This window comes from Dipodomys spectabilis, unplaced genomic scaffold (genome assembly GCF_019054845.1).
Source record: "Dipodomys spectabilis isolate Male_0828 unplaced genomic scaffold, ASM1905484v1 ptg000009l, whole genome shotgun sequence".
Taxonomy (NCBI): Eukaryota; Metazoa; Chordata; class Mammalia; order Rodentia; family Heteromyidae; genus Dipodomys; species Dipodomys spectabilis.
The window spans coordinates 22,959,960-22,980,009 of record NW_024870686.1 but is presented as its reverse complement, the minus strand read 5'-3'; the positions used below and the strand labels follow the sequence as shown (position 1 = coordinate 22,980,009).

Sequence of the window (20,050 nt, the reverse complement as noted above, 5' to 3'; positions counted from 1 at the left end):
GTAGGAAATGCTCTGAATAAGGAGTAAATATGACTAAATATCTTTGCATTAAAGGTCATAAATCAAGAAAGTTTTTTTCATTAAGTAGGTATATCAGTTTCATAGGACTGCTGTAGTAAATTACCACAATCTGGGTAGCTTAAAATGAATCATTGTGTTCTGCAGCCAATCTGGAGGCTCAAAGTCCAGTTAGTTTTCTGGCAGAGAAAGCCCTTTGTGGAGACACTGAGAAAGAGTTAGCCTCATGGTTTCTCCAAGTTTCTAGTGGCTGCCAGGGGTCTTTGGCATCTCTTAGTTTATAGATATATCAAGAGCCTCTGCCTCCCTTCATACTGCACCATCCTTTGTGTCTCAAGTTTAGAATTTCTTTTTCTTACAAAGACACCAGTCATACTGGATTTAGTGCCTACAATATAGTTCCTTATTAATTTAATAAATTGCATAAGCAAAGATTCTATATCCACATATGTACATTTGTGGGTCCCATAAGTTAGGACCACAACACATCTTTTGCAGAACACCTTCCACTCCATACACATGATTATTCTCCATTCTATACCATCCTATTCAATCAGCAACTATTTATTTAACATCAACTATGTAGCACTGTTGTGCTAGGTGGTAAAGTACTATTGATACTTCTAGCAGTAAAAAATGGTGATACTGGAGTTTTAACTTGAGGTCTTGTGCTTTACAGACAGGCACTGTACTGCTGAGCCATGCTTCTAGCCCTTTTCTGTGCTGGCTATTATTGACACTGGGTATCACAACCTGATCAGGTGCATGGCTGGGCTATGTCTACTTAGGGCTTCTCAGTGTACCTGGGATAACAGGCATGTCCATTTGCGCCCAGAACCTTTTGTTGAATTGGAGTCCTGTGGCCTTTCCACCCATGATAGGCAGAAACTTTGGTCCTTCTAACATCTGCCTCCCTCATAGCTTAGGTGGATAGATGCTTGTCACTGAGCCCACCTATGTGTTAAGAAGGGGTCTTGCACACTTTTCTGCCCAAACTGTCCTTGAACCACAATCCTCCCATTCTTGGAGAAAAAATAATATTTTTCTTACAGGAAATAATTTTGGAAAAAGTCCTGTTGTTATTCCTGTACACAAATTAAAAAATCCAGAGCCTACAACTTTGTGGGGGGGAGGAGGGAGGTGGGGGAAGGACGAGGTAGTGGGAGGAGAACAAGGGAAGGATTAATAATACTTGACAAGAAATGTACTATTGCCTTACTCATGTAACTGTAACCCTCGTGTACAGCATCTTTACAATAAAATAAAAATTTAAAAATCCAGAGCCGAAGCATGAAATCTAGAAATGTTTCTATTTTGCCATGGGCTAGGGAAGTAGGCTCTTCCACAGCGCCTGCTCTCCTAACAGGAAGTTAAGCAGGAGGCTTTTTCTAGCCTTCAGATTCCCAGAATTCCAGATACATCTCAAGTTCTATAATCACACAACACATTGTGAATGTTACTGCTTAACCTCTAACAAGGTCAAGTGAGCAGTGGATGTTTATTTCACAAGACATCCTATGAACCTCAAAATCTTTATGAATTATCCAAGATAAAGGTATTCAGTTTACATGACTGTAACTTGCAGAATTAGGGTAAAGATGATCTGCTATTCTGTATCATTGTTGGAATATTGCATCTTGCAATATGAATAGGCTTCTATCATGATACTTTTCATATGTAGGCATCTGTAGTATTAACATGAAAATGCCCTTAGATATATTGTGACAGAGAAAACCTGATGCAGGCTTGTGCATTTGAACTGAAAATAAGGTATAAATAAAAGAACAGACAGGAAAAATTGTTCTAGGTCTTGAGAACAGAGTAAAGTAACTAAAAGGCGGAGGCTGTAGTTGGAATATAGGAGCTGGTGGGAATTAAGAGAGTAACCTCGAGGCAACAGTGAGATGTTTTAGGGCTTTTTAAAAAATGTTCAGCTTTTTGATTTCTTCATCCAAAGAATATCAGAAGGTATTAAGGGTTTTCAAACAGAGTTATTCAGACAGAGTTTGAAATTGTTATGTCCATTTAATGGAGTAAATATGCCCTTATTTTATTAGGAGAGCTGACCAGCTAATCCAGGAAGATAAAGATGATGTCATTCCATACTGCATAGCCATTGGGGATGTGAAAAAACTAGTCAACTTCTTTATGTCAAGAGGTCAGCTCAAGGAAGCCTTACTTGTTGCACAGGTACAAGCACCTAAGCATACTAACCGCACTGGCTGAGGGGTGGGCTAAGAAGAAGGAGAAAATTGCATTGATTTGCTGTTAAATAGTTGGCACTCATTCATGGCTGGTACTTCTTCCCTAACTTTTCCTGCTTCAACATTCTAGTCATGCTATCTTTACTTTGGTCACCCTGAATCTCTTTTAAATCCTTTGAACTTACAAGCATCCCTGAATTTTGAACTGTTCACACAGTTCTGACTACAATAAACTATGTATTTCAATAATTTTTTTATTTTTATTTTTTGTGTCAACAATTTTTTTTAGAAACGTAGTTGTATGAAGTTCTATATTGGTGCCCACAATGGAGTTAACATATAATTTTATTTTAAAATTCCAAAGTTAATTCCAAACCAAACTATAAATTTCAAACGTGGTACAAATGTAAAATTTGCTGAAAACAATAAGCAGAAGTCGAATGGTTATCACCATATCGCTAAAGATTAATTAGAGGCTTACCTAAATTCTAGGCGGCATGTGAGGGAAATATGCAAACGTTACATCCTTCTGCAAACAAAGGAGCTTCAAATTCGGATGATGTCTACAAGGAAGACTTTAATGAGTGAGTGATTTATTCTTTATGTGGGGTTAATACTTTTATGGCTGATTTCCACTATTCAGAGGCTAGTTTTGGAAGCTAGTTTATTTTCCTCTATATAATGAGGAGCTGCTGCTTTATGCTTACTGTCTTGCTCACAATGATTTGGTTCCATGCATTGCTTTTAGACAATCAAAACACAATAAAAGGCCCTAAATACTTAAAATCTGACCAAGCCATGCTGGCAAGGGAAAGTAGTGATGAGAAAATAAAGTGTGTTTCACTGTAAAGTCAGTACCTGTAATCTTCAGTCACGTCCATAATCCCATAATCCCTTGATACCACAGATTAGCATTCATTCCTCTTTTCAAGAAGAAATGCAAATATTTAACAAAAGAAGCAGAAGTTAGAATCTGTCATGCTTTTAAACTTACCTGAGTGTAATTCTACTTCCCTGACTACTTTTGTTGGCTCCTACTCAGGAAATATAAATGTTTGGAACGCTCACGAAGTAGGAAAGGATCACCAAATGAGAAGGAGACACGGTACCAAGAACAATGTCTCCTGGTTTTTGCTGCAGTTTCCAAACTTGGTATTAAAGACCCAATAATGTACACAAGACAGATTTGGACACCACTTATAATTTTAAAATGTCATCTCAGCCTGTAATTCTTCTAAGGATCGGATGCCCAAGTAGTTTAGTCACAAACCTCCCAATGCAGAGTGGAGATATTTAAAACTCAAGCTTTTCTTCTGACAGCCGTAGAGATTGAGACTGATGAGAGAATGATGACATCATACACTGGAAAAAGTCTGCTTTCTGACTTGTTTCTTTTCCAAATTAGAGTTTAAACCTAAATTGTGGATGTAAATGGCATCCTATTTGGTCCCTTTATCACCTTTAAAAAGAATATTTGTTCATTTCATTTTTATGATGGAATTATGTGTTAATACATGGTTTTGTTGTTGTTGTTGTTGTTTCCTTTCTAGACTCCTATACAAAGTCAGTAAAGAGCTGGCAGAATGGTATTTTCAGGATGGTCGAGCTGTATTAGCTGCATGTTGCCATCTAGCTGTAGACAATATCGAGGTACAACATTTCAAATTGGTGTATGACTGCAATACCCTTAAATGTGTGATGGTGTTTGAGAGAAAGATAAGGTGATTTCTGTGTAAGAGCTGGCTTTGTATACTTCTAAGCTTAAATAATTTTGTGTCAAATTAGCACACATATACTATAGTTTATGGGTATACTATACTACAGATTATGGGTTCTCTTGTTTTGTTTATTTTTATCATGTGATACATACTTATAATGACATTCAGAATAACTTATAGCTGTTGTATAGTCTCATAGAAGCTTTTAAGATTTTATATTTTTTGATAGAATTAATAACATATTGTGAATGTTACACTGTATTATTAAATCATTACAAGAGTAGATCAAACAATTATAAAGTCTTCTAAATTCTGAACTGATACATTTTTCCTGTACGTGCCCTTATCATCTTTTCCATCAACATTGCAATTACTCTGACATAGATACTTTATAGGACTATTATAATCAATATTTTATAAGAATAATTGACTTATAGGTTAATACTACTTTATCTACTTTATGAGCTTGGAAGGGAATGATGATCCTACCCAGCATCTATGCAACTGAAGAAATTATTTTCTTATTGAGCAAGCTTGCTATGGCATACCTAATCCGAGGAAATGAACTGGAGTTGGCAGTCTGTGTGGGCACCGTGCTAGGTGAATCTGCATTACCAGCAACCCACTATGCCCTAGAATTGCTGGCAAGAAAATGCATGATGATTCCAATATGGTAAGATTTTTGTTTTAATGAACAGAATCGTTTTTTATTTACAGCATGCATTGTAAAAACACAGTCAGTTGCACTTGAGAAGATATGTGCTGAGAGAACAGGAGATCCCTCTTTATAAAAAGATATACTAATGGGAGGAATGGTGGCAGGAGACTGAAGTAATGAACTAGCATGATGATGTAATGAAGCTACTATGAGCCCTTCTTAATGCAATTCCTTCATGTTTCATGTGCTTAAAGTGCTTTGAGATAATACACATGTACTTCTTAAGATTATAGGACCACAAATCTCCACATCATTTATAATTTTGCATACCTACCCTTATTATAAAAAGGTCTTGTATCTAGTTGAGGCTTAAAATATAAAGTCACTTTTGTAATAGAAAACAATAAATAGAAGGTTTTGCTGAGGACATAGAATGGAACCTTCCCCAAATTTAGACAAGACTTCCAAAAAAAAAAAAAAAAAAAATAAGAAAGATCCTAGAAAATACCCTGGGGCGAATTGAAAATCTAGGTCAAAGCAATTCTCCTTCAGATCTGCACAGCCCTGTTCTTGTGTCAAATCTGTCATTATGATAAAGTATCTTGTATTTAATAGGTGGTTGCTGAATAAAGATGACTTTAGATTTTTTTTTCTTTCCCCCAAATTCTTAGGATCTCAATAAGTTTCGAAAAAAAAAACCTTGTTAAGATTTTGACCTTTTTCCATCATGTAGCTAAGCATATGATCAGAGTTAAGACAAAACTGTATAGGTTACTGTAACTATTGAAAACTACAGTTAATAACAATAACAGTGATTAGTGATAGATGACTAATACCTGCATAGCGCTTACTATATGCTAAATACTATTCAAAGCACTTCATGTAATAGTAATAGTAATAAACCATTACTTCCTATGAGTTAGATATTCATTTGCCTCAGATCTCAGTAAATGATAGAGCTATTTTTCAAAGCTTCAGAAAGTATCTCTAAAGTGGATTTTTAGTGTTAGAATGTATCACTTAATCTGTGGCTAACTTAGGCAAAAGGCAGACTTTCCATTGTGCTTTTTTAAAAATTATCTTTTAAGTAGTTGTACAAAACAGTTGCCATTTAACAAAGCAGTTTATTAATACAATGCATTTTTATAAATATTGCCTTCTGTCAACCATCTCTCTCAATCTACTCCCTCCCTCATTTTTCTTAATTTTGTAGAATATTCTTTGAATATTTTACTGCTTTCTCTCCCTCTTCTCCTTTAATTTTTCTACACCTACCTTTCGAGTACCCATTACCTGGTGCTTTATTTTGCTGAACTTTGCCTTTCTAAAGAATTACACGATTTGAGTTTTCCTTTGAATTTACCATATTTCAGTTAATCCATTTGTACACACTTGCCTACCACCTAACATATTTACTTTTAAGTTTATAAGCTAAATCTAGCTTTTACATATAAGAAGTAAAATGCAACTTTTGTCTCTCTAGACTTGAATTACTTTACTTAATATAATCTTTTCCAGGTCTTTCCATTTCCTTACCAGTAGTGCAACATGATTCTTTTTAGTGGACGAGTAAAATTCTATTATGTAGATATACCACATTTTCTTGATCTATTCATCATCCATTGAGGGGCATCTGCACTGATTTCATAACTTGGCTATGGTGAATCATACTGCAATGAACATGGTTGTGGTGATGGCCTTAGTACTTTTTGTCTGTATACTGGAGTTTTGGAATGAATTCAGTAATCTTGTAGTGGCTCATATCTTATAATCATGTTAGACCCCAAAATATAGTGCTACCCTACCATCAGCCTTACGTACTTATGTACTACTGAGTTCTCAGCTATCCTGTCAAAAGTTATAATACTTAGTTACATGGTCATAATTACTGACCTTAGGCCAATCCCAAATGTGGTAAGTCCATCTCAGTTTAGTCAGTGGTTACTTTCATTAAAAAAAAAACTTCTATTAATTTATAGCTCCTTCTGCAAAGTTCTTCCTTTATATAGTCTTAGGTATGTCTACCAGAAACTAAAGTTCAAACTCTGAAATATGTCATGATGATTAGGCTAATTTCCAAGAGAAATCTGTAGCCTTGATGGATACCTAAAGATTAAAAGTAAACCAAAAATAGTATACAGTTTAAAAAATATTCATAATTTTGCAAATTGAGAATGAGTCATCTATATCTAGTTACTGATAAAGATTTTGTTCTTTATGTTGATAATATATTAATATTTAATACTTTACTTTTAGCTTTCCATCTGTTGGATACAGGTACTATCCAGTTTTAAGTGTGTTTATTTTAAAAATTGTAAGAATTGTTTATTTAAATATTCAATATTTACTTAAATACTTATTTTGAATATTTAAATGTTGTATCTACCTTAATAAGTGCACATTATTCACATTGTTGTACATTAGTTTCCCTTCAGATCATAGAAATCCTTTGTCTTGTTTTACAGTACATCAATTCATATGTAGTATATAATTTGTAGTAAATAAAACCTAGTTACAGAGTTGTAAGAACAGTTCTTATAATCTAAGTACACGGCTTTATAATCTCTCATACAATAAGTTGTGTGTGTCTTTCTATGCTATCAAATAATAGCTAATTCTGATACCAAACTAAACCACTCTTCTGACTAAAATTAAGAGTTTGGAACATTTGATTCAGCTTTATCATTTCAGAAACACAAATATCTCTATAGTGTACATCTCCCCATAATACACTAAATTTTCAAAAACATATTGAGTTAAAAAATGAGTAGAATTATCAAGACTTATGATATATTTCATTATGGTAGTTGTAATCTGTGACAATATTTTGCTTGTGGTTGATAGAAGTTAAAATATAGTTTTAGCAAGGCTGATCACTATATATCATGCACATTATTTTCAGTGCAGTAAGATTTTGGTATTAACATTTATAAGATTATTTCTTTGTTGCTTTGTATGTCCCTCCCTGTATAACCCCTGCTTTCACTGTATTTCATGTCGGTATAATTTGTGGAGGGGAAGGGGAAAAACAAATCATTTAAATAGGGATACAGGTGAACCCATTGCAACAATGAGATGTACAAGTCGTTATGTCAAAAACAAACTTTACAGGGCTGGGAAGGTGGCTCAGTGGTAGAGCGCTTGCCTTGCATGCCTGAGGCCCTGGGTTCGATTCCTCAGCACCACATAAGCAAAAAGAAAAAAAGCCAGAAGTGGCACTGTGGCTCAAGTGGTAGAGCGCTAGCCTTGAGCTGAAGATCTGAGGGACAGCACCCAGGCCCAGAGTTCAGGCCCCACAACCGGACACCCCCCCCAAAAAAAAAAACAAAAAAAAAAACGAACTTTACAACTTTGGTGGGGGAGGGATTAGATGGGGGGACAGGGGGAGGATGGGAAGGGATGGAAAGGGGAAACAAAGGAGGAGGCTACAATGCTTGATAAGAAATGTACTCATTATCTTGCCCATGTAATTGTAACTCCTCTGTACAGTATTTTCACAATTAAAAAAAAAAGATTTTGGTATTAGCCAGGCACTGAAGGCTCATGCCTGGTCCTAGCTACTCAGGAGGCTGAGATCTGAGGATCACAGTTCAAAGGATATTCTGTGAGACTCTTATCTCCAATTAACCACCAGAAAACCAAAAGTGGCACTAGCTGAGGGATGGCACCCATGCCCAGAGTTCAAGCCCCACAACCGAAAAAAAAAAAAAAAAGATTTTGGTATTACAAAATACATTCTATTTTTCACAGTTTTTAGAAAGAACAAGTAAACTACTCTATATGTCTTATTAAACAAGGATTTACCTGGCCAATACTAATATTTCTAATGTGATAGCTCACATTTTATTCTAAAAATCATAACATAAGCCTAATTTAAAATATTACTATTTTAGGAGTTTGATGTGTATGTCTTTCTTTTAATTTTGGATTTACACCAGAAGTTTCAAACTACACCTAATGGTTGTCTTTATATTCTTAAGTCTTTCTCACATTAAAATAAAATGATGTATTCACATTAATGACTAACATGATTTTTACTTTGTCTTCACAAGCAAGCTGAAGAGCTTCCTTTTCTAGAGTCCCTCATTCACAGCCTTATAAATTCTCACTTGAAATATCACCTACTCTAAACTCAGGCTGACAGTTAACATATGAAATTCTTGAAAACTAAACAATAGCTTGAATTACTGAAAATTGTGGGATTTTTTTCCCAGTTATCATGAAACAATCTAAAACCAGTGATTTGAGAGGTTTATACAAAAAGTATCTATAGATATTTTACTGTTTAGTACTTTAACATGTGTAAGCCCTCTTTTGAAAATTATGTTATTTTTAGAGTATTTCCTCATTAAAAGTTTCTCTTTTTACTATATGAACAGGAATTTGGCAGCTGATCTCCTCCTGATGATTCCTGACAGTGAACTGCATTTAGTAAAACTCTGTGCTTTCTACCCAGGGTGTACTGAAGAAATAAATGATCTCCATAAAAAGGTAGGCAATGATAGTACAGATCAGTTTGTAATACAGTGTCATGAGATAATTAATTTTATATTCAAGCAAAAACATAAATGTGCAGGAAAATACAAATATGTGGTCCCTTTGGCTTACTTAAAAATTCAGCAAAAATGATATCATTAAGAAGTAACATTTATTTGTCTTTTTTCTAAGGTTTTGCAAATATTTTAAATTAATCATAATTCATAAATCTATAGAAGCATGAAAAATAAGGTTTTAGGTTTTACTTTACAAAGAATACAAACTCGTAGAAGAAACAAACTTGCTCAAATGATTTAAAGGTGGGGTAAAATTTTAGTAAGTCTCTTATATCCCAGATGCCTGCATCTGAGTGGAGGTATATGATAGCTTTTCAAAACAGATGACGTTAGATCTTGAAAAACATTCATGACACAATGCAAACCTTGTACGTTATTCTAAAGTTATTAAAAACTATGCCTTTATAAAATATAGTAATCTATATATTAACATTATATATAAAAATAAAAATGTCTAACAGTAGGAAGATAGTTTATAAAACTTCTAGCATATTCCTATACTTTTGTGCTACTAGTACCTAAAAAATATCACAAGACTGTTTCTATGGATAAGAGTAAATGGCCATAAAATATAGTTAAATAGAAAGTTTTAAAAACTACCCATACATGTATAATCTCATTTTAAAATTACCATGAATGAACACACTTTTTGTAGAATAGCTATTGAAATGCCTATAAGAAAAATTAAGTAAGTGTAAGTAAGTAAGTGTAAGTAAGTGTAAGTAAGTGGCCCTATTCATTGAACAGTATACACTTATTGAATGTTGTATTCATAGATATAGATAAAAAGTGTATACAGGTAAAATATCTGGATAGGTGTGTAGGTGTATGTGTGTATGTGTGTGTGAAATAAGGGAATGTACTTGAGATAGGGTAAGTGTCCAAAGTTAATCTAACCAGTAGAATCTAAGAGTAAGAGAGATTTTAATTCCTGTATATACCTATGTTACAAAATTGGTTTGTAAACGTAATTGCAAATTTTACGTTGAAACTACAGTGGATATGGAAGGAGGTAGGAGGGTTTTCTTTATATTGTACAATCATTCTGTAGTGTTTGTATGCTAAAATGTTCCCTTAAGCAAAGAATAAGGATGTTAAAATGAACACTTACAGAGGCTAAATAACATAAATCTATACAGAATTTACTATTTATTTTTCTTAACGGTACAGGGGATTGAACAGGGCTTTGTGCTCATGTTGACATTTGCACTCAAGCTGGCTCCAATTCTGACTTTTTGCTGGTTTAATTGGAGGTATGAGTCTCACAGATTTATCTGCTTGGGTTGACTTCAAACTGCATTCCTCAAATCTCAGCCTCCTGAATAGCTAGTATTATAGGCATTAGCCACCAACACATGGCATATTATTTATTTGTAGTTGGCAAATAATAGTTGTATATACCTATAGAGTAAAAGTGATACTTTCTTATAGCCAATAATGGTAGAAAAATCAAGCCAGAGATATTATATACCTATTTCTTGAAATACTTATCATTCCTTTGTGGCAAGATCATTTAAAGTCTTTGATCTATATTGAAATATATGCTATTAATTATCAGTATATTTCCATGCAGCTAAAATATATTCAGAACTTCATCCTTCTATAACGTTTTACCATAGACCTATCCCAAAGACCTGGGCAAGAACAGTATTCACCTTGTCTTTATTATATATTCTGAAAAACATATGATCAATTTCTTCTTAAATGTGGAGCTCTTTGGAAAGATGAATGAATATTTGCAAACATGTTAATGATTGTACAGTTTCACAAGGAATGTACAAAAATGATGTTAGTGTAAACAATTTTGGGGATTCTAACACAGGAAAAGAATTTCTCCTATTCTATTTGAGAATGAAAGTAAGAGTGTCAGGAACTTTTCTGCCCAGGCTAGCTTTGCACTATAATCCTCAGATCCTCCTCAGAAACTAGGATTACAGTGCAAGCCAACAATACCTGGCTTTGTTTATATTTTCTTTTTTTTACAGTAAAAAATTTAATATACATTTATTTTCATACTGTAATAATGAAATTTCATGAGCCAAAATGTGTTCAATTTTAGAGCCTGACATTTCTAGCCTCCTTGAATTAAGGTGCCTTGGCCTGGAGGGTAGGTGAACTTACAATGTAGAAGACAGACATGTGATGCTGAACTGTCATATTTACCATGAATGCTGATGTAGCTTTTGTCTGTATATTTATTTTAAAAATAACTAATTCAGCAGATTCTGGGCAACTCTAATAAAGTGAAAGAAACTGGGTATATGGCAATGTTTAATATTTATTCAACTGATTTTGTCCCAATATATCTTAGTAAATTGCTATTAAATCAATTATTTTCTAGTGCAAGCTACCCACAGTAGAGGAATGTCTGCAATTAGCTGAGGCAGCCCATGCAGATGGCAATGTATTTGAAACTATAAAGTATTACCTACTAAGTCAAGAGCCTGAGAAAGCTCTTCCTATTGGTATTGACTTTGTCAAAGGTAAGTTTCTAGCTGGTAGTATAATTTTAAAAAGTTCACATCTATTTGGTCTGTTCACTCATTTGTATAATTAGTACTTGCTGTCCTAGATTTTCAAAAGAGAGATTACTGATATGAAAATATGGCATCCCTTCTGATTTTATGGTATGGGGAATTGAGAGACAGTGAATAGAAAATACTGTATAGAGACAGGGTAGAGTGGCAAGGAATTAACTGTAGAACACAATAATTGGAGGAACAACTTTTGAAACCATTATTTTGAAGCATCTTTGTCTTATTTTGCCAGAATACATCAGTAGTTCAAATTGGACATTGGACACCATCTACCCTGCACTTGACCTACTGAGTTATATTCGAACTGAAAAGTTAATCATGCATGCATGTACCGAGTGAGTACTTTTTGAGTCAATGCAATGTTTTAAAACGGTACTGAGATAAAGAAAGAGTATTGTTTGGGGCAGTGGTTACACTTGAAGAATAATTACATTTGACTTTTTGAAATATTCTTAATAAAAATTCAGAAGTCAGCTGGAAATGTATAGTAAATATTTGCAGTGTTATTCAGTAATATTTAGTGTGTGAGCTTATATATTTGTGTGTATAGACACTTGAACACACATACACACCTGAATCAACAAAGGCTAATTCATCAGTTTCTAGATGGTTGAAGATATCAAATTCTCAAGAAATAAATATCATATTTATGAAATAGTCATAGTATGATGGAGGGAAACACACAGGATAGAAAGCAGAAATGAGTACTGTTCTTAAGTACCATCCTAGTACTGATGGCTCACACCGTAACCTTAGCTACTCAGGAGACTGAACCTGGAGGATGGCAGTTCAAAGCCACTCCATCTACAATTAACCCAAAAGAAAGCTTGACTGGAGGTGCATCTCGAGGGTGGATAATTGAAAATACCTAGCAAGAATTTTTTGCAAGGCCTGCATTCCAGTCCCAGTACCAGTACGCGTGTGTACACACACACACACACACACACACACACACACAAAATACTACTTAAAGACATTGCTGTTCATGTAACCAAAGCTCAGGAGATGTGGATATATTTTGAAGGAAGATATTCAGGATTTTTATTTTTGTTTCAATACATAAAAATGATAAGACAGCAGCCTGGAAACCTGGAAAATACCTTCAACATACAATAGAGTAGATAATTTTTGTCATTTCCTACAGTTTACACAATTTGCTATGAATTCTTAACTCTGACAAAAGGAGTAATTTAAAGATAAATAACATAAAAAGCCAGAAGATGACTGGGGGTATGAGTCAATAATAGAGCAATATTTGCATAGTTTGTGTGAGAAACTGGGTTCAAGTCCTAGAATAGCAGTGCCCCCCCCAAAAAAAAAGAAAACCAACGAAGACAATCAGGAGTAGTGAAAAACAAGCAAGGAAGTGTTAAATCCTACTTAATAGCTTTATTTTCCATTAAAATATATCATGTAGCACAAATGTCTAAAAAGTACATGAACTATATACAAGAAGAATATGTTTACTCCAAATTGTAGAGCTAAAATATATGTGTATTCTCTTTTAGAGCTCGAAATGAGTTATTAATACTATGTGGTTATATTGGTGCATTATTGGCTATCAGGAGACAGTACCAAAGCATTGTTCCAGCACTTTATGAATACACAAGGTAAAAAGAATACTTCTATCATAAAATTAGAGAAATTTGTTTTGCCAAGATGGATAGCCTTCAATTGAATCAGAAGGCAATAAATATATTACTATAGTATTATTTGTTCCATGTATAATTGCAATAAGGAAAAATTAATTATATTAATTAAGATGACTTTAGACCATAAATGATGAAAATTCTATTATTAGTTTATGTACATGGTGGATATGTTGGTCATATATGTGAGGAAATTTCAGATAGGTATTCTTGTACTGTTGAAACTGTTCATTGATTCTTTTAAAGTCCTAGATTCTTCCTACTTTTTACCCTGACATTCTTGGATTCTTTCTTCATGATTACAAGATAGCTGCTAAATCTCCAAATACTATATCCATTCTCCAAGCAGGATAGAGGCAAGGGTGAAGGATAGAGACTACAAACCACTTTCTGCAGGCAAGACCATTTTATTCAGGAAGGAAATTCCTCCTTAGGTATTCATGCCTGCATTTCAGTGGACATAATTGTGTAATGTTTCCTTCAAAATAAGATGTACACTATGCTTACTTTCCAGTCACTATGGTGGAAAAGTAGAAAATGAAAGGTATATGTGACCAGCAGGTAACTTTTATACTCAAGACTTAAGTGTTTCAGACAGTTTCCTACATTTTCTAACAGCTTGCTGAATTTCAGCCACTATGCTTAAAATATGTTGTTCTCAAAAGTGATATTCAAGACTGACACAGAAGGATGTTGAGTTTGAGACCAGCCTGGGCTACCCAGTAGGTTTAAAATCAACCCAGGTTTCATAGTGAGACCCTGTCACAAAAAGTGAAGAATAATAAATTCAGCATCTTCCTTAAAAACCCATTTCCAAGTCAGCTAGTTTACTAAACAGCACAGTAAATGACCTTATAATTTCCTGATGCTGAGTGTGGGCATAAGCATATTTTCCGAGTGGTTTTTATTGGGGGCAGAAGATTACAAGAGAAATAGAAAGCTTCCTTTAAAAAACTATTTTATTTTCTTTAAGTAATTGCAGAAAGGAGTTGGCATTTAAAGTAGCAATATGCCTTGATCAATGTCACACCTTTCAACATTCTCATCCACACCTCCAAACCCACTCCTTCCCTCTCTTCTGAATTGTGTAGACTATACATGGGGTTTTTGCATTCTCCTACCCTTTTCCTCTAATTCTCTCTCCCCTTCACCCCATTCTACCCCTTTCAAGTACCTGTCTCCTGGTGTTTAACTTTGTTAACTTTGACTTTGCCTTTCTAAGGAACTCTTCTGTTTGAGTTCCCCCTTGAATCTACCATATTTCAGTTCAAAGACTTGTAGACACTTGCATACCACCAAATGTAACAATTAATGTTTGTAAACTAATTCTACCTTCCATATATGGGGGAAAATATGCAACCTTTTTCTCTCTGGGGATGACTTACCTCCCATAACATGACAGTATTAAAGTTCTTTCCATTTCTTTGCAAATGATATATTATTATTATTTCTAATGTATGAGTGAAGTTTCATTGTGTGTATATATACCACATTTCCTTGATCCATTCATCCATTTAGGGCCATTTGAGCGGATCCCATACCTTGTCTATGGTGAATTATGCTGTAGTGTTAGTTGTACTGATGACTTTATTGTATCCTTCTTTGTCATCGTTTGGATAAATGTCCAGAAGTAGAATTGCTGGCTCATATGGGCCTATGTTCAATCTTTTGAGGAACCTCCAAACTGCTTTACAGAGTAGTTGAACAAGTTTATATTCCCACCAACAGTGTATTTTGGTTCCCTAAACTTGTTCAAACTTTATCATCTCTAACTTTTCCCTCTGGTAAAAAAATAGCTGGTAGCTAATAGAGCTGAAACAATAATATAGAATTACCACTTTCAGGTTATTCAGGGAAAATTTATATCTATGCTGGTTAGCAGTGCAATCAAAATTGAAAAGCAACTTTCAACAATCTTAAAATGCAAGAATAATATGTAAGAATAATATGAGAGATATATGTCCAGCTATTTGTAATCAGTAATGATAAAAAGTAATTAGAAAATTGTTGCTTCAATTAATAAGGAGAATAAAACAATGGACTCTTACTTGAAAGGTAGGAGGGAGTCACGACAGTGCATCTTAAGTTGAAGGAAACAAAGAAATAAAAGGTTAAGAACTTAAAGAACTTCTTGGTGATGACAATTCTTCCTTTTCCTTCCTGTCTCCCTTCCTCCCCTTTTCCCCATGTCTCTATTCCTCTTCTCTTCCTTCTCTTTTTTTCTTCCAGAAACATTGACATTTTTGTTTTTCCTATTCCCTCTGTGAAAAATAACTCCATTTTATATCTAGATATTACATATCATCTGTGTTTATATAGCAGTTGGCTAAACCCTGACCTTAATTCAGTCTTCTCAAAATTAAAATCATCTTTCCTCTCATATCTCTTTTTCCTGCACTTTTCTTCTTTTAATGGTGCCATTATCTGTGCCATCAAAGATTCAATGATCAGGGTCATGTTTAAATGTTCTCACTCACTGTGGTCATTACTCAATGTTTCTGGGCTTGTCAACCATTCTCCATACATTATACAGCTCATTTACTTACATACTCAGTCACTCGTCAAACCAGTGTTCCTTAAGTATGCGAGGCTTTCCAGGGACCTAAATTCTAAATAAGTAAGGGAGCATATGTGTATATGGGCTTGTGCCTATATAGTTATATTTCCATATGTATTTTGAACAATCATTGTCACATCAAAAGCCACAATTATTTAAGATCCATTTGCTTTTTGCATTTATTTTTTTATGTCAGATGTTAATATCTTTTTTTACATTTCAGCCAGCTCTTAAAACGGCGAATGGTGTCAGTACCTTTAAAACTTGAGCATCTTTCTGAGGAACTGGATGCATGGAGAGCTTGCACACAGCTCAGCAACCAGTGAGTTAATTTGACATAACAATTGAACTATAGAGGAATTTACTACTATCAATAGAATCATTGGCAGAGTGTCACTTTCTCCATTTTAGCAAAATAATAAATGCTGATTTGTTAGCGTGTATTCAATGATGATGCTCCTTAAAAGGCCTTTTTCTAAGGTCTTTGTTTTTCTATCTCTTTGGTCTCAACTTAATTTGCCTCCATCTATAAAGGAAAACTTAGTAATCATTAGTCTATTTCTAATCAGTCTCCATTCTTGATTCTACAAAAATGAAATTTTAACATCTGTTGAAAATATAGATCAGAAGATTCTTCATACACACCTCCTTCTGATTCTCAAAGAACAGTTTACGCAACTTTGCTGAAGAGACTGAAAGAAGAACCACTTGCAGGAATTATTGGACCAGATTATGTGACTGGATCAAATCTTCCCAGTCATTCTGATATTCACATCTCTTGTTTTACAGGATTAAAAATACAGGTACAATCTGTTAGACATAAAGTGTGCATTTCCTCTATTTGTGTGTTTCTCTTTGATATTTTATCTTCAATGAATCGTAGACTTGTAAAAGTAGGTAACAGTCAGGTGCTGGTGGCTCATACCTAGGCTGTAATCCAAAACACTTAGGAGGCTGAGATCAGAGCTCATGGCTTGAAATCAGCTGTAAGTAACTGTGAAGAGGCATGAGGCCTGGCCCCAAAACAATGCCTTCTAGTATTTTCCATGATAGTGTAAATTAGATTCTCTCTTTAAATTCAGGGAGAGAGAGAGAAAGTGAGAGAGAGTCTTAAAGTGTTATCATGGATGCAATTCATGTAATAACTAAACGATATGAAAAATGTATGCTTAGTTACAAATGTGCTTCAAAATACGTATAGATCATATCCTGAGAGGTATTAAATTAGAGAGACAAAGGGACAATCTCAACAGTAACATTTTTTATTTGTGTTGTATAAATACAAAAAAATAAAAAGATATATGACAAATTACCATATTATGCATGTTCTTACAATGAGTTTCTGAGCTTTCAACCGTTCAAAAGCATTGGGAACCATCATGGGAATAAGTAATTCCCAAAGACTGGTCCCTAATGTTCCATTCAAATTGATGATTACGAAAGATGCCAGAGACTCTCACTGGAATCCAGAAGTGTAATTATCTTCAAGCAGTAGAGAAATCTCCGTCAGCTTGGAGCCTGCACTAGTTATAGGAGTCCTCATGAAGTAAACAAAAATGAACCATTTGAGGTACTACTTGAGAATATGGCTCAGACTAAACAAGTTCCACTGCCCAGTAACTTACCTCATATTTGTAATGTTATGTTGGAAAAAACCTTTCTAACTAGTGTTCACACATGACAGGCCATTGAAGAAAGTATCTGGCCACTGTGAGTCAGTCTTCATAAAACAAACAGCAGTGCGTGCCAAAATTTAGGGCACATAATTGTATATAACTTTTATTATTCACTTAGGCTCATAAGGAATCCAAGCAGTAAATTCAGTTACATAATGAAGAGTGACAAGTTATGTAATTTCTGGAGTATATCTTTAGTCCACTCACTCTCCATCCTGTGCCATTTTGATACATGGGACATCATGTTCCTTTTCTCTACCTACGATAGCCAAATGACCATTCATTCAGTCAGCTAACCTTTCTGTTCCAAACCTACACTCAGGAAATGATTTCCTAATTTTTCATGTTAATGGAGATGTATTGCTCCCTCCTAGGAAATTCCTATTTCAACAAGGAATTAATGTATGTAAGCTATTATTACTAAATTCCACGTACAAATTTGAATGTATTTAGCTACAACTGTGATAGTCTTCCCAATATCTAAAATTAATTTGTTAACAAGTATATTTTTAATACCATTATGAAACTATGATTGATTTATAACCTAGTTGAGAAAATTTAAATTTTTGCTTCTTTTAGCCATGTGTTTCCAGGTAATATTGTTTGCATAGTTATTCAGGATATGTATAATAGCTGATACAGATAAAGTATAAATATCCTTTAAATCATGAGAATAAATATAAAGTTCTTTAAAGACTCATAAAAATATACATTTATGGACTGGGAAGGTGGCTCGGTGGTAGAGTGCTTGCCTTGCATGCATGAGGCCCTGAGTTCAATTCTTCAGCACTACATGAGCAGAAAAAGCCAAGAAGTAGCATTGTGGCTCAAGTGGTAGAGTGCTAGCCTTGAGCTGAAGAGCTGAGGGACAGCTCCCAGGCCGAGTTCAGGCCCCATTACAAAAAAAACAAAACAAAACATATATATGTATATACATATATATGTATATACATACATATATATCCATTTATTATCTTCTAAACAGCAAGATCAAAGATCCCGGCTTCAATAATTTCTCCAACTATGTCAACATTGGCTACATGATTAAAGTAAAAGAGTGACTGCCACATGATTAAAGTAAAGGAGAGACTATATTTAAAGCTATTATTAGGCTATAGACCTTTACAAAATACATTTTCTTTGTGGCAGTTAATTAACTAATAATGACTATTGTTGATAGTATTACCATATATAATTTAAATTGTAAAATTAAATTATATTTTGCTAGACATCAGGTAATAGTGGTGTAATACAATTGTATTTGAAAATATTTCTATAGCTAGCAGCATTGAAAACAAACCAAACTATTCTCATATTCTTAAATTCCATTTAGTTGCTTAAAAGTCACATGGGGTCTGGGCACCTGTGGCTACTCAGGAGTCTGAGGATGCATGATCTGAGGATATGGGATCTGAGGATCATGGTTCAAAGCCAGCCCAGGCAGAAAAAAGTCCATGAGACTTTTTTTTAATTGAGGCTTGAACCCAGGGCCCAGGCACTGTCCCTGAGCTTCCTTTATTCAAGGCTAGCGCTCTACCACTTAAGCCATGGCTCCACTTCTGGCTTTTTCTGTTTATATGCAACTGTGCATGTGAGGTGAGCAGTCTACCACTAAGCCACGTTCCCAACCCATTCGGGAGACTCTTATCTGCAATTAACCACCAAAAAACCCACAAGTGTCCCTAAGGCTCAAATGTGCTCTCTTTGAGCAGAAGAGCTGAGGGACAGCGCCCAGGCCCAGAGTTCAAGCCCCACGAAGGACGCCCCCCACCCCCACAAAAAAAGTCACTAGGTGTTTCTCATTGCAGTGATTCTGTTTCTGGAAGTTTAAAATGATGTTGAAAATTACCAACTCATCTTCTCTTTCCCAACGTTTTGCTGTTTCCAGGGCCCTGTATATTTCCTTGAAGATGGAAAATCGGCTATCTCACTGAATGATGCTTTGATGTGGGCAAAGGTGAATCCATTTTCACCTTTAGGAACTGGAATACGACTCAATCCATTTTGAAGATGATATTTCTCCTTGATTACCTATTTTTGAAAGGGATCTTATGGGTTTGTATTACTTTAATCTTGGTTGTCTGAGAGCCAAAGACTGGTACAAGGATCCATGGTGGGAAGAAGTGGGGAATACTGGTAAATTTTATTCATTAACATCAAAAAATAAAATATTTATATAATTTTAAGGGAAAACAAACGTCTCTTTTATAAATTGTAATAGCTACATTTAGGAAGAAGACAACTCAGTGACGCTGTGGCTAAAATGTATCAAAGATTTTGTAATTTAATGATAATCTATAACAAATTTTCTCTATTAATTGGCAGTATATTGTAAAGCCTCTCACTTAAAAATGGTAGCATTTTCTTAATTTTGTTTTTAGAAAGAAATATATAAACTACTGTTATTGTGCTTTAAATACTTCAAAGGCTAAGATAAATTATTATGTAAAATAAGCATTACTTTCTGCATTTTGATGAAT

The 20,050-nt window shown here is 34.5% G+C and overlaps 1 protein-coding gene across 6 annotated transcripts in view; it reads left to right on the top strand.

Annotated features, from left to right (window-relative positions):
• The window catches only part of Wdr17 (WD repeat domain 17), a 55,457-nt gene extending 35,879 nt beyond the window's left edge, over nucleotides 1-19,578 (top strand). For 2 of the 6 annotated variants that reach the window (XM_042701356.1, XM_042701349.1), the window contains exons 19-30: nucleotides 2,076-2,208; nucleotides 2,715-2,806; nucleotides 3,773-3,872; nucleotides 4,474-4,613; nucleotides 6,855-6,875; nucleotides 8,978-9,089; nucleotides 11,493-11,634; nucleotides 11,921-12,023; nucleotides 13,197-13,298; nucleotides 16,118-16,216; nucleotides 16,517-16,697; nucleotides 19,459-19,578. In XM_042701356.1, coding sequence (XP_042557290.1) covers nucleotides 2,076-2,208; nucleotides 2,715-2,806; nucleotides 3,773-3,872; nucleotides 4,474-4,613; nucleotides 6,855-6,875; nucleotides 8,978-9,089; nucleotides 11,493-11,634; nucleotides 11,921-12,023; nucleotides 13,197-13,298; nucleotides 16,118-16,216; nucleotides 16,517-16,697; nucleotides 19,459-19,578 — 1,345 coding nt within the window. Of the gene's footprint in view, nucleotides 1-2,075; nucleotides 2,209-2,714; nucleotides 2,807-3,772; nucleotides 3,873-4,473; nucleotides 4,614-6,854; nucleotides 6,876-8,953; nucleotides 9,090-11,492; nucleotides 11,635-11,920; nucleotides 12,024-13,196; nucleotides 13,299-16,117; nucleotides 16,217-16,516; nucleotides 16,698-19,458 lie in introns of all 6 variants that reach the window. The other 4 variants (XM_042701342.1, XM_042701364.1, XM_042701332.1 and 1 more) reach the window with 3 other exon arrangements.
• Nucleotides 19,579-20,050: the final 472 nt, after the last annotated feature.